General features: G+C 40.0%; 1 protein-coding gene across 4 annotated transcripts in view; it reads left to right on the top strand.

Annotated features, from left to right (window-relative positions):
• Nucleotides 1-7,396: 7,396 nt before the first annotated feature.
• RPRD2 (regulation of nuclear pre-mRNA domain containing 2) overlaps nucleotides 7,397-14,892 on the top strand; it is a 113,246-nt gene continuing 105,750 nt past the window's right edge. For 2 of the 4 annotated variants that reach the window (XM_058275302.2, XM_058275305.2), the window contains exon 1: nucleotides 7,418-8,220. In XM_058275302.2, the coding sequence (XP_058131285.1) occupies nucleotides 8,016-8,220 (205 nt within the window). In that variant the 5' untranslated portion in view covers nucleotides 7,418-8,015. Of the gene's footprint in view, nucleotides 8,221-14,892 lie in introns of all 4 variants that reach the window. The other 2 variants (XM_058275303.2, XM_058275304.2) reach the window with 2 other exon arrangements.

Below are 14,892 nucleotides of genomic sequence, written 5' to 3' on the forward strand. Positions count from 1 at the left end.
GGATGTTACAGATCACTTTGTAAAGTGGAGATTCAAAAATTTAGCCCATTTCCTCTCTTCGATTAAAACAAAACACCTAAAAAAAGTATAGTTTCATTTTTTTCTCTTCTAAGAGAGAGAAAACATATTACAACTCCTCTCTTTTTTTTTTTCAAGATAAACTAACCCAGACAGGTGAGGATGATCACTCCTAGACCAGGATGAAATTTTTGGAAAAAAAGCCTAACTTGTCAGGACACAACCATGAAACTATTGGGTGCTTGCTAGTAATCACCTCCATAGCTAGCTGTAAGACATGGGAGCTAGAAAATTGAACTTTCTTGGTATTAATTTAAGCAAATTCAAAATTCTTAAAAAGTCATAAAAATTAGTGCTATTTTATTAGAGGATGTATCACAAATATATGTGTAAATAATTTATATACTACTTTCCAAAAGTATTGATTGCATAAGATTTAAAAGTAATATATTGGGAAGCGGATTTGGCCCAACAGATAGGGCGTCCGCCTACCACATGGGAGGTCTAAGGTTCAAACCCAGGGCCTCCTGACCCATGTCATGAGCTGGCCCACATGCAGTGCTGATGTGCACAGGCGTGCCGTGCCACTCGGGTGTCCCCACTTAGGGCAGCCCACGTGCAAGAAGTGCACCCCGTAAGGAGAGCTGCCCAGCGTGGTGCTGCACACATGAGGAGCTGACACAGCAAGATGACAACAAAAAGAAACAGATTCCCAGTGCTGCTGACTAAAATATAAGCGGACACAGAAGAACACACAGTGAATGGACACAGAGTACACCGCTGGGGGGGAGCAGGGAAGGGGAGAGAAATAAAAAATCTTAAAAAATGTAAAAGGCAAAATTTTAAAATAAAAATAAAAAGCAATATATATTGTTCATTATAAAATAGCCATAATGAGATTTATAGCCCTCTTGTATTGAATAAGTTATCTCTGCCTCAAGGTGGGTTTTTTTGATGGTTAAATTTTCTTGACCCCAGACTGTTGAGGATTGTCTTCAATAAGCATTACCTCCTTTAATAATCAGGACAGCCTTGAGAAAAATAGATTTTAGAGGTAAGGAACCTGAGGTTACAGAGTAAACAGTTTGTTCTAGGGGAACAGATGTGGCTCCAACAGTTGAGGGCCTGCCCTCCCACATGGTTTCCTGGTTTCTCCTAAAGAAAAGGCAGACAACAAGCAGACAAACAACGAGCAAAAAAATGAGCCATCATCAGTTCTAGGTTATGGCTAGTAAGTGGTGAAGCTTAATTTGAACCCAGGTTTGTTTAAAGCACAAACTCTTAGATCCCAAGCCTATATACTGCCTCATTTGTGAAATAAGAGGGTTGGGAAAGATAGGTTCTTTCAAATGAATGTTACTCTTAAAATCTACCTTGGAATTCTGTTATCACGCAAAAGATTTTATGAACTTTAGTAATTTGTTCATAGTCTGTTTCAAATCCTTTTGAATCTCTGTAGTGAATGGCAATTTTTTATCTTGTGTAGGCAGAATTTTGGAGAGAGTTTTAAAAACCATTTGGAATTTAGGATGGAGACTAAAGAGCAATCTAGATAATAGCTTTCCTAGTTTAAAATGTGAATATAAAGTAATTACATTGTATATGGCTTACCTTGATGACATTCCAGAAATATTTGGAGCAATGGCAATATCATTGCAATATAGGTACTCAATAATAATTTTGGCACTCAGTAATAACAGTTTGTCAATTTACAGTTTTCAAAATGCTTTTCCATGTTATTTAATGCAATATCTTGGAGGTAAAAATATACAAATTAATTTCACTCATGACAGTGCTATTGAACAAAAGAAATTCCATCCAATTGGATTGATGGGGGAAGTTTGCATGGAAGAGACAATTTAAGCTAGCTCTTGAAACATGGATAGAATTTTTATATGGGAAGAAAATATTTTTAAGTAGAAAGAACAGAAATAAATTTACAGGCTATATTTAAGGAAAAGAATATTTGGAACCCAAAGAACCATGAAAGGAAGGCCATTTGAGATAATACTTGCAAGTTAGATTGGGATCATTGTGGAAAGCTTTAAAAGCCAGGATTTACTTACCTTCATAGGGAACAAGGAATAATTGGGTTTTTAAAATTATTTTTTAGTACAGAAGAACTGGGAGATTAATCATTGTGTAAAGTATATAAACTAAAAGACTGGGAGGCTGATTAGGATGCAGCTGACATATAGTTCATTGGAAAGGTAATGATCACCTCAGCTAGGCAGAAGGCAAGGAGAATGGGAAGAAGGAAATTAATGCAAAAGATTTCTAGGTGGAAGTCTAGGATTTGAATAGATGGAAGGGGTGGAATCAAAGGTAACTAGGAAATCTGACCTGAATAAATCTGCATGTAGGTGATAAATTGAGTCTTTGGGCAGGATAAAAGAAAGGAGAGAAGAGCTAAAAGGGAACTGGCAAACAAAGGAATGAGAAAACTAGCAATGGGAAGAAAAAGCCGTTAATTTAGTAGTGTGATGAAAGATTGTGTAGTTAATAGAAGCAAGAGGAAATGAGTTTCAAGAAGGGTTTAAGTGTAACAATAGCTGACATTGTTATTAAGCCCTTAATAGATCCATGCACTATTCTAAGCAATCTACATGCATAAACTCATTTAATAGTACCACAGAGAGTTTAAGAAAGTTACCTAAAATTGCAGCTGGTAAGTAGCAGAGCCTAAATTTGAACAAAAGCAGTACGTTTCTAGAGGTCTTTCCATCACTCTACCCTACAGAAAGATGGCAGTTTAAGACTACACAGGCTAAAGAAAAAAGAAAATTAAAAAAATTTTTTTTAAAATTATAAAAACAACAGCAATAAAGACTAAACAGGCCATTGGAATTGCAATTAACAGTTGGTGCTCTTTAAGAGGTTATTTCTTCAGCCCCTCAGTGCCTACCTGTTTCACTGAGAAAAAAAAGCAATTGAAGAGAATTTCCACACATTCCCACTACCAAATCTACCAACTTACCTGCATCTGTACCTAGATTCTCTACCTTCCTGTAACAACAACAACAAAAAAGGAAGTATCCTTGGACCTACTACTTGATCCTATCCCCTCCCTTCTTCTCAAGGAAACCAGCATTGGCTCATTTCTATTCTGTATTAACATTCCCCCTCCCCCAATGTATCATTTTCATCAGCTACAAATAGGTCCTATTGTCTCCCATTTTAGGAAAAGAAGTGCCCCCTTGAGCCCACATTTTCCTCCAGCATAAGCCCCATTTGTTTCTCTGTTTTCATTTATAAAAAATGTTTATTTCTTGAAAGAAGTGTCCATACACAAAATTTCTACTTCTACTCTCTTAAACCTCCTCCAATTACTCCATTTCATGGAAACAGTTATCAAGGCGACTAGTGATAGCCTTGTTGCCAAATCCAACAGTTAACTTCGTCCTCATACAACTTATCAGTAACGCCTGACCATTGATTACTCCCTCCTTGACACGCATTCATCACTTGGCTTTCAGAACATTATTCTCTGGGTTCTTCTTTCATTGGTCACTCCTTTTGAATCTCCCTTGCAAGTTGCTCCTTATTCTTAATTCTTGGACCTCTCTATATAATTACTTCCTAGGTGATCTCATCCAAGTCATGGCTTTAAAGATCATCTATTAACTGACAGTTCTTTAATTGATATTTCCTACCTGTACCTGTCCCTGGACTCCAGGCACACATGTCTATTGCCATTTATATATCTGATACTTCAAAGTCATAATGTCCATAACTGAAATCCTGATTTCCACTCATTCCTGTACAGGACTGCTCTTCACATTCTTCTCCCCAGCTCCCCAGGTACACCTGAAAAAAAGGCAAATTCCACTCTTGGTAGGGACAGTATAACTCCCAAGGGGGCAAAAATTGTTTCTTAGAAGATGAAGAAATCTTAGGTGTTACAATGGTTTATGGCCCTCCAAAATTCAACTCGATTGGACAAAATCTTATTCCTTAGTATTTATTTAATTTCTCTTATTTGCTTGAGAATGCCCCAGGGAGTAATGACATTGAGTTTTTGGAAGACACACAGAATGTGTGCAAGTTCAGTGCTATGAAACCATAGGGAGGGAAGCGGATGTGGCTCAAGTGATTGGGCTCCTGTCTACCATATGGGAGGTCCAGGGTTTGATTCCTGGGTCTCCTGGTGGAGGCAAGCTGGCCTGCATTGCAAGCTGGCCCACGCAGAGAGCTGGCGCAGCAAGATGATGCAACAAAAAGAGACACAGAGGAAAGACAACAACAGACACAGGAGACTAGGGAACTGAGGTGGTGCAAGAGATTGAGCGCTTCTCTCCCACTCTGGAGGTCCTGGGATTGGTTCCTGGTGCTGCCTAGAGAGAAGACAAGCAGACACAGAACACATGGCAAATGGACACAGAGAGCAGACAGTGAGCACAAAATGAGGGGGTGAAGATAAATGGAAAAATAAATCTTAAAAAAAAATAACTTCCTGTAAAAAACACACACACACACACACACAAAAACAAACCATGGGGAATACATGGCTGTAATTGGAGGTCTGTGTTTTGATTGCTTAATCTCATAGTCATATAGTAAGAGGTGACCTGTGACTATTGCATTTTTTTTCTTTTCTTTTTTATTCTTTTTTTTGCCTGACTATTGATGGCCATTAGCTGTCTTGTAACTGTTATATTTGATCATCATCAGGGCTTTCATATGATTTGGGCTTTGAGAAGTAAATACAAACAGTTTATTATTTTATTTCCTTCTACAAAAGTTATTAAATCCATCATTAATTGTCAAGTGCCGAAAAGAAAAAATGTTGATGATATTGAAATGAATATCTAGTTATTTTCTCATCAACTTAAAGTTAAAAGTTAAGTTCTCTAGAAATAATTTTTAAGACATTGATGTTATCTTTTCATTTGTTTTGCTGAAAAAATGTTTTGAATTATTTTTAAAAATTTGATTACATTATTGTTTTATGTATTTATAAATTGCTAATTTGCATATTAATTAGAGAAATTACAATTAATATAAGTAAATTATATTAAAATAAATTTATTAAGTTTCCCCAAAATAACTATAGAGGTGAGTTAAATATTAACAGCTTTCAAAATTTTGACTTTTCACTTAAATTTTTAGTCATTTTTAACTTTGCATTGAAAAAAGAGTGAGCTTTATTCTTTATGCTTACTCTTTTTATGTATAAAGCACAGATATACATACTACACATAAAGACATATGGTATATCTGTGGCATTAAAATTCCTGGGGGTTGGAGATGATTAAGAGAAAATATCAAAAAAAGCTCCTTAGGGGCAGAGAAAAAAAGGTTGAGAATTGCTGTTCTAGTTACTTGGGTCAAAAAACTTGGTGTCATACTTGACTCTTTTTTTTTTCTTATATCCCAAGTAAATACATGAGCAATCTCTTAGAGGAAAGTTGCTCACTGGGACGCTGAGGCAGATGATTGCAGTCAAGATGTTTATTGAGAAGCTCTCCCAATGGAGGGGGTCTGAAGAAGAGACTTCAGGCTGCTCCTGAAAGTGGGAATATGAATTCATATAGTACCTTCCTAGGCGGGCAAATGGTAGTTGGTGGGAGGGGGTCAAGTGTTCGAGTGAGATGCAGGGGCCAGTACGAAGCCCTAGAGGTGAAAAATTTCCCTTTGTATGGTTAAAGGGTAGTGGGTTAGGGAGTTACGTTTTCTCGGAATGCTGGAGGAGCAGGTGGTGCTTTAATCTGGAGGGGATGAAGGTCTCTATCTCACTTTACTCCCATCTCCAAGTGATTTCTTTGTTTAACCTTCAGGGAGGTGCTGTGCTTTTAAGCATGCAGGCTATAGGGGGCTTGTCTTTCCCCAATGCACGTCAGGGGGAACTGAGTCACAGCTTGTTAATTATTGCAAACCTGAAGGGGTACCTCTAACACAATCCTTTTGGCACTACCTTCAAAATATATTCAGGATTTGACCACTTACGTGTTTTGCTACCATCCTGGCCATGTAATTTTTCTTAAAAACTCCTCTTTAAAATAGCTTCTCATCTCAGAGTTAAAAGCCCAAATCCTTACAATGACTTACAAGGCCCTACATAAACTCCCTCTCCCTTCACCTCTCAGACATATTCTATCACTTGTCCTTGCCCTTACCTTCCAGCCACGTTGGCCTCCTTGCTCTTCCTCTAACATGCCAAGACATTCCTGCTTTAGGGACTTCATAGTTGCTGTTTCTTCTGTAGGCAAGTTTCTCTACCCTTCACCCATATCTTTTTTGTTACCTTCCTTGTTCTTAACCTTCAGTTCAACTGTCACTTCTTTGCACAAGACTTCCTCGATCACCATACCAGTTTCCATACCTATACTGGCTCTCTCTCTCTCTCACTCACTCACACACACACACGCACGCACGCACGCACCCTACTCTTCAAAAATTCTTCAAAGAATTTATCACTACCTGATGTATACTTGGTGGTATCCTGCCACTAAACCCCAGACCGAAGGCGTATAGCCTCCTTTGGTCTTTGCTGAACCTCTACATCTACAACAGTCCTTCGAACAAGGACGTTGACCTCTCTTTGTTGAATTAATGAATACTAGATATGAACTTGATAAAACGGGTGCCCTGCCTCAAGAAAAGTGAGTCTAAGGGGAGACATACAAAGATTTAAAATGCAGTTAACTGCTTGTGTTCATTTGGAACACAGGAGCCCCCAATTCTGCCCAGAGGAATTTACATAGGCAGATGGCACGGAAAGGTTAATTTGAGGTGTGTTAATAGAAATCTGTCTTGTATCATGCAACACGCAATTATGAAACTGTATAATAACTGGCGACAAGGTCATTTTTTGCCTTTTATTCTGTCATTTCGAAAATTTTAGGGGGAAATTTTTCCTTTACCTTCCTCATTTATTTTCTCTTCCTATAAACCAAATGACCAAGTAGCTGTAAACGATAACGTCCAAAAGGAGTATGGAAGATTGGCTTGGGAGTACGCGTATGCGTAGAGAATGGCTCTCGGGCGTTAGCGCATGCGCACATTCTAAGCAACTGCAAGATGGCTGCCAGCGGCTTTGTCCCGCGTTGGTGCTCCATGGAGACTTAGCGGCGGCCGGGGCGATGGCCTCCAAAAAATAACAGTAGCTGCTAAGCAGTGGGAGTTTACCGGCTCAGTTTTGTGAGCTGCGATACGAAGGGGTGAAGCCCCTCCTCCAAATCTCTCTTTAGCTTGACCAACCCCTTCACCCATAACTCCCAGTTTTCTCTCCCAGCCTGCTATAGGCTGAACTGTGGCGCAGGCGCACAGATAACCGAAGCGCCTTCTTGGCCCTTGGGGCTTGCAGGCTCCTGCGCGCCCTTCTCGTTCTCCCTTGATTGGCCAGAGTGCCCCGCCATCATGCCTCCCTCTGCTTTCTAGGTTGAGAAGGAAGTGGGGCGGGGTCAAGCAGCGCGTGCGCGATACTGTTGCTGTCCCTTTGCTGCTATTGCGTTGCAAAAAAAATTCCGGACTAGGTAGCGTTGGGCCTTTTCTGTGCTAGGGGATCTAAAGGAGAAAGATTTCTGCATCTGAGGGACAGCCCGGTAGTATTAAATTTATGAAATTAACGCCCGCCCCTACTCTTAGGAGTGTGGGGAGAGGGGGTGGGAAACAGGCCTTAGCGTTGAGAGCCGAAGAGTTATAAAACCATTAGTTTCGGGGTTAGACGTTTTAAAGGGCTTTGCAGGTCTTTTTTTTCCCCCTAATCTTCCGGGATTACTGACTGGTTTAAACACGACCCCTTGAACAGTACTGATAAACCTTGGAAACCCGCAGCCCCTCCTTGCAGCGTGTAGGAGCCGCCAGCGTGTCCAGCAGCTGGTCCTCCCGTCCGTACCTCCAGAAGAGCCTAGCGCGTGCACCATCCCCACCCCTTGGCCTCCCTCCCCACCGCCGGCTTTCACGCACTCGCAGTGATTGTTTTGCCCGCTCCCGCCGCTGCCGCCGCCGCCGCCGCCGCCGCCAGAGGAGCAGCAGCGCTTGTGCAAACCGGGAAGATGGCGGCCGGCGGCGGCGGAGGCAGCAACAAGGCCGCCTCGTCGTCGGCCTCTTCGGCAGGGGCTCTGGAGTCCTCGCTGGATCGAAAATTCCAGTCGGTAACTAACACCATGGAATCCATTCAAGGCTTGTCGTCCTGGTGTATAGAGAACAAGAAGCACCACAGTACTATCGTCTACCATTGGATGAAGTGGCTCCGGAGATGTGAGTGTTGGGGTGACTAGGGACGGGAAGACTGGGGAAATGGAAGGAAATACTTCCAGAAACGCTTGGGGATTTCCCACGGAGCCACTGCATTCGGTTGGGGTTGTTCACGTACAAGCTTTGACCCGAGTGTTCCCAAGCCCAGACTCCATTTCTAGCCAGGGTTGTCCTGACCTGCAGGAGACTCATTTCTTGGATTTTTTTAAGCCACAGACTTGGGCCGTTGGGCCCAGATCCATAGACCTTTACATATTCTTTCATTTCAGAGCCATGTAAGATGCGCCGTTGACTTTACTGAGCCTTCACGGAAATTGTCGCGTCCGTTTATTTCTTACAGGCCTTGACGTGTTAATGATTTCTCGTTTTGCTGATAATAGACAAAACTGTGGTCTGAGTGGTAGTAAACCCATCTACTTCCCTGGAATATGTTGGTTCACTCTGTATTTTCCGCTGATCTAAAACTTGCGATGTGTAAGAAGTACGGCCTTACCTGGTTGAAGTTAAACAGCGGCAACATGAGCTCTACGTAGAGCTGAGGTCACCATCACCTGGAAGGTTTTTCCTTTACCAATGTTTGCTGCAGATAAATACAGGCTTTTTGATACTGACCGGAAACAACTGAAATGCTCTAATCAGCATCATCACTAATACCTTAAAATGTAAAACACATTCAGCTGCCTTTTGTTTGCCTGAAATGCCTTTTAAAATTTTGAGATTAATTTCATAGGTAATCAAAACAGGAAATGTGCTTTTTGAGAATGTAGTACTTTTTTTTTTTTTTATCGCTTTTTTGTCTTCTTAGTGCGGTGTTTTCCCACTTTGCTGCTTTACTATAGAAAGAGGTCTGTGAAACTGTCAAGGAGCTTGGATTGTTTGCAAATAATTTCAAATCTTAAAGCAGGAAAATATGGAGAAGTCACCGTTGCTCCCTGCTGAGAAGAGGCACTTAACCCTAACTCCATATATATATATATATATATATATATATATATATATATATATCCATTTGAATTTATCCATTGAAATAAATTATAAATTATATTCATTGCTTATATCCATTTTGTGCTTCCTGCCTGTGGCATATCACCTATAAGAACTATCATCCAGTTATTCTTATTCTACTTCTATCCTGTCTCTGTAGTGATAGATAAAGCCTGCAAAATTATAAGCTTCAGGCCATTTTTGTATAAGGTTAATTGTTGAGATAGATGCTTTGTGGTTCTTTGAGTAATAATGCTGAACGGTTAGGAGAGCCAAGACAGGATTATCTATATTTTACAAATAGTTACTTTTTTGCCAACAGGTAAAATTAGAAGAAGCAATATCAAGTATGATAATAGTCATCATCAGATATTCTCATGTACTGAATATCTCCTATATGCTCAGCCCTTTATTGTGATTTATCTATCTCATTTCTTAAAAGGACCTTGAGAAGTACATCATCACTGATTTACAGATGAGGAAACTAAGACTCAGAAATGTTAAGTAAATTTCTTATGTGTACACAAGTAAAAGGGTGGAATTAGGATTTGACTCCACCATATCAGATGACAGGGTTCACATTTAACTTTATAAAGTAAGATTTTCAAATTATTTTTTATGTATTTGGAACATGAATGTATTTGGTACACCAAGTAGGTAGCAAGCATTGCTAATGTGAGCCTGAGAATATATTCTCTTTTCTGTTTTGAAACGTTTTTACTAAATTATAGTAGCACTTTTCCTACTTTTGGGCTCTGCTGTTTTTGGTTACAGAATTTGCAAAAAGAGGTTGTTCTCCTTCTCTGTCTTGTGGCAATAACAATACAAGTGACAATTAAAATATTTTTTTCTAGTCAGCAATAATGAGATACAGCAGAACCAGAATTTTTCTCCCTCTGCTAGTTGTTAACATTGTGCCTCAGCGTATTTCCCTTGTTGATATTAAGAGTGAAAAATAATCGTTCTAGGAAGGCAATTTGAAGTGCATTGTATACAGTTGATATAGTTAAGTGCTTTTGGCTTTCCAAGGTCCTCTTGTTTTCCTAGTGGAATGGAATTCAGTTTTCTAAAATGGTTGTTTTTTAAGGGTAATTTGTATTGGTTTTGTATTTATTTACATTTAATGAATATCTGTTAAAGCCTTTTGAGAGAAATATTGAGTATGGTGAAGGGCAGAATGGAAATAGTTCATGCATTGGGCCTTGTTTTCTTTCAAATTGTATTTCTTTACAGTTAGATTTTAGTTTGAGTTTGGTTTCTAAGTTAGCTGTAGGCAAAATTGTAAAGTGGATATCTGGCATTTCAGCCTTTTTGTCCATTTTCCTTTTTTTTTGGAGGTATTGGGGATTGAACGCAGAACCTCATACATGGGAAGCAGATGCTCAACCACTGAGCTGCATCCATTTCCCATTGAGAGTTTTTGTTTTGTTTTGTTTTGTTTTTAGGAGGTACCAGGGATCAAACCCAAGACCTCATACATGGGAAGCAGGCACTCAACCACTTGAGCTATATCTGCTTCCTCTGTTCATTTTCTTTTCTTTTGTGTGTGTGTGTGTTTACATTGTGGTTTATATTTTAGACTATACAATTTTCTAAATTTTTAGTTATCTTATGTTTTATATTATGATTTACATTTTAGCCTATCAGCCCCTATATATTTTTGGTGTTATTTTACATGTCTTATATCCATCCTTGCGTAGCCCACACAGTTACATTGGTTCCATCCATTCAATACCTCTTTCTCCCTGCCCTTAGGGCCCACAGTGACAGTCAGTCTTCATTGCTTGACGGGCCATGTTCAGAGATACTTGCAACAGTGTTGAGGGCTTGACATGCTCAACTGCCCTAATGCACTGGGAGCCACATTTCTCTCGAGAGATACAATTCCCTCTATTTGAGAACATCAGTCCTCCCCAGGATGTGGGTATACCTTCACTCTCATTATATGGGTCTCTATGCAATGATATATTTGTCTATTTTCTTGATTCCACTTTTTATTTTTTTTTCTGACATCCATAATTATATATTAATTACTGTTTATAACTTTGTGAAGTTATAGCTTTTCCAACGATATTTTCATTTTAGTCTTTATTTTATAACGTATAATAAGAGATTTTTGTTCACTTAAAGGAAATAATTTAGAGAAGGCAAGTAGGCTCCCAGAAGTTATACTCCATGAATGAGTTCTAGTGATTTTATTCAGGCTCCTTTTAATTTGCTTGGCTGAAGGATTCATTGCCATCATTTCCTGAAGTGATTTTTCTGTAGCATGAAAGAATATTCCTGTCCTTTAAAAACCCTTCAGTAATGTCCTACTACAACAAAATCCTACATCTGTCCCACCTACCTCTCAGACTTCTTCAAATCCTGCCTTATTCAGACCGCAAGTCAAATATTTACTTCCCAAAGATACCTTACTTGATCATCTTATTTCAGCTGGTCTCTATGTTTGTTTTCTATCATATTACCTTATTTTCAATATATGAACTTAACCTTATTTGTTTACATATTTATTGTTTGTCTTCCCCTACCAGATGACAGGGGTATGTCTTATTTGTCCCTCTATTTCCAGGTAACTAGAACAGTGCTTGGCACACAGTAGGCAGTCAGTAAATATTTGCCCATATAATTTTGAAAAATAACAACTTGGGAGTGGGTGTGGCTCAAGAGGTTGAGCGCCCACCTCCCACATGGGAGGTTCCTGGTTCAGTTCCTGGTGTCTCCTGAAAAAAACAGAAACGAACAACAAGCCAGACAAAAGAAAAATCCAGCTCAGGGAAGTTGATGTGGCTCAGTGGTTGGGTGTCAGCTTCCCACTCATGAGGTTCCAGGTTCAATCTGTGGCCCTGGTACCTAAAAAAAAAAAAGAAAGAACTTGAAAAGAATTTTTTTCTTCTGGAGTGGGAAAGAGGTACCCAATCTCTTGCACCACCTCAGCTCCCTGGTCTGCTGCATCTCTCATTGTCTCTCCTCTGTGTCTCTTTTTGTTGCGTCATCTTGCTGCTCTCGCTCTCCACTTGGGCCAGCTTGCTTCATTAGGAGGCCCTGGGAATTGAACTTTGGACCTCCCATATGGTATACGGGAGCCCAGTCTCAAACCACATCTGCTTTCCTGAACAGAATTGTTTGAACATCTTTTTTTGGAAGGAAGTGTTCACAATTTAGTGAAAGAAATGATTGACATGGTTGTCAGTAGGTTCCTCACACGGCTTTTATATGGACTTGATGTGCAACTTAACCAGGCTATCATTTCTTTTTTTTTTTTTTTTTTTTTTTTTAAAAGATTTATTTTTATTTATTTATTTCCCCTCCCCTCCCCCGGTTGTCTGTTTTCTGTGTCTTTTTGCTGCGTCCTGTTTCTTGTTTCTTTGTCCGCTTCTGTTGTCGGCAGCGGCAGGGGAAGTGTGGGCGGCGCCATTCCTGGGCAGGCTGCTCCCTCCTTCGCGCTGGGCGGCTCTCCTTATGGGTGCACTCCTTGCGCGTGGGGCTCCCCTACGCGGGGGACACCCTGCGTGTCGCGGCACTCCTTGCGCGCATCAGCACTGCGCATGGCCAGCTCCACACGGGTCAAGGAGGCCCGGGGCTTGAACCGCGGGCCTCCCATGTGGTAGACGGACGCCCTAACCACTGGGCCAAAGTCCGTTTCCCCAGGCTATCATTTCTGTACTTCATTCCTCCCTTTTATTTTTAGAGAAAATGGTAGTCAGTATGGAAAAGTAGGAAAAAAAAAGATTTTAGAATTAGATGTTAGTTCAACTCTTACCTCCATCACTTAATTACCTGAGTGGCACTAGGCAAAGTACTTAACCTGTAAGCCTCAATTTCTCATCTGTAAGTGGAGATAATTATATATTATAGGATTATTGTCTAGCTTTAAGGAAATAATGCATACATGTTAACATAGACCTAGCACATACAAAGCATTCAAATTATTTATTGTTATGACAGTGGTGATGATGTAGATAAATGTAAAGTCTTAAGATCTTGAGTATTCCAAAAAATGACAGTATAGTGAACTTTCTGTTGAGTGCAGTGCTGGAAATTACATTTTCAGTCAGTAGTAGATGAATCAGGCTAGCCTTTCTATAGAAGTAAGTGCTCTAAAGAGGTAGTAGGGGGAAACGGGCTTTGGCCCAGTGGTTGGGGCGTCCGTCTACCACATGGGAGGTCCGTGGTTCAAGCCCCGGGCCTCCTTGACCCGTGCGGTGCTGGCCCATGGGCAGTGCTGATGCGCGCAGGGAGTGCCGTGCTACACAGGGGTGTCCCCCGCGTGGGGGAGCCCCACGCGCAAGGAGTGCACCCATAGGGAGAGCCGCCCAGCGCGAAGGAGGGAGCAGCCTACCGAGGAATGGCGCCGCCCACACTTCCCGAGCCGCTGACGACAACAGAAGCGGACAAAGAAACAAGACGCAGCAAAGAGACACAGAGAACAGACAACCCGGGGAGGGGAGGGGAATTAAATAAATAAAAATAAATCTTTAAAAAAAAAAAAAAAAAAGAGGTAGTAGGACAACATGGTAAATACCATTGTTCACAATACCTCCATTTTGTCTTGTTTTTGACCATTGGATAGGTTGGTTGGTTTTAGAAGGTGGTATGAGAACTTAAATGAGTTTTTGAAGGAATTTAAATGAGCTTTGAATAAAGGAAACTGGAAGGATTATTGCTAATCAACTGTAGAGCTGAAAACCTTAAGATTTCTCTTCAGCTATTTTTGGTTCAAACTTTAAATTATGTATAAAAATGGAGAGAAAAATAATGAACTTCCTTTCTCCTGATCACTTCAGTAGTTACCAATTTCATGGACAGTTTTTCCATCTATTCCCCATACTTTACTATCCTCTTCCCCCTATTACTTCGAGGCAAATCTCAGTAAATTTGGTGTTTTTTTCCACATGAGAGGCCATTATATGAACATGGACTAGGAAAAAAAACCTCTTCATACAGGATTTATTTGTTATAGGTAATTTGCAAAGTGCAGTTAGTATCCTTGATGTGTAGCAGTGGTTTCTTGGTTTGGCTGTCAGGATCCTTCAGTGGACCGTGAAAGTGGTAACTTTTATAGTGCTTATGATATAGCAGGCACAGTTCTAAGTATTTTACATGTATTAATTAAATCAATTCTCACAACAACTCTATGAAGTAGGTATTATTAGGACTCCCATTTTACAGAAGAAAAAACAGAGGCATTGAGAGGTTAAGAAACTTGCCCATGGTTACAGAGCTGATAAGTGATGGAGCCTAGGATTGAAACCTAGGCATTCTGGATCCAGAGTATGCATTCTTGGCCACTATACTATAAAGCATTTCCTATTCATAAAATATTTTCTGCAATACAGAAAACCTTAGGTAACTTGCTTATTTATTCAAGATTAGAGCATGTAAATTGACTAAAATGTCACAATTGTAAATCTTTTTCTCTCAGGCAAAACTCATTGTCTTGCACTGATTTGAAGTTCTGACAGGCATTTTTTTAAATTAATAAGGTAAAACAAATCAAACATGTTAATGATTAGAGCTGTCTACTAGATTAAAACCTTCCTACATGTGAGGTATTTGGGGTGGCAAAAACTTAGGGGTAAACCCTAGTTAGTGGGGAGTGCAGTATGCTCTCATTTCTTTTTTTTAAAGATTTATTTATTTCTCTCTCCTTCCCCACCCCAGTTGTCTGTTCTCTGTGTCCATTTGCTT

Source organism: Dasypus novemcinctus, chromosome 13, assembly GCF_030445035.2.
Source record: "Dasypus novemcinctus isolate mDasNov1 chromosome 13, mDasNov1.1.hap2, whole genome shotgun sequence".
NCBI lineage: Eukaryota > Metazoa > Chordata > Mammalia > Cingulata > Dasypodidae > Dasypus > Dasypus novemcinctus.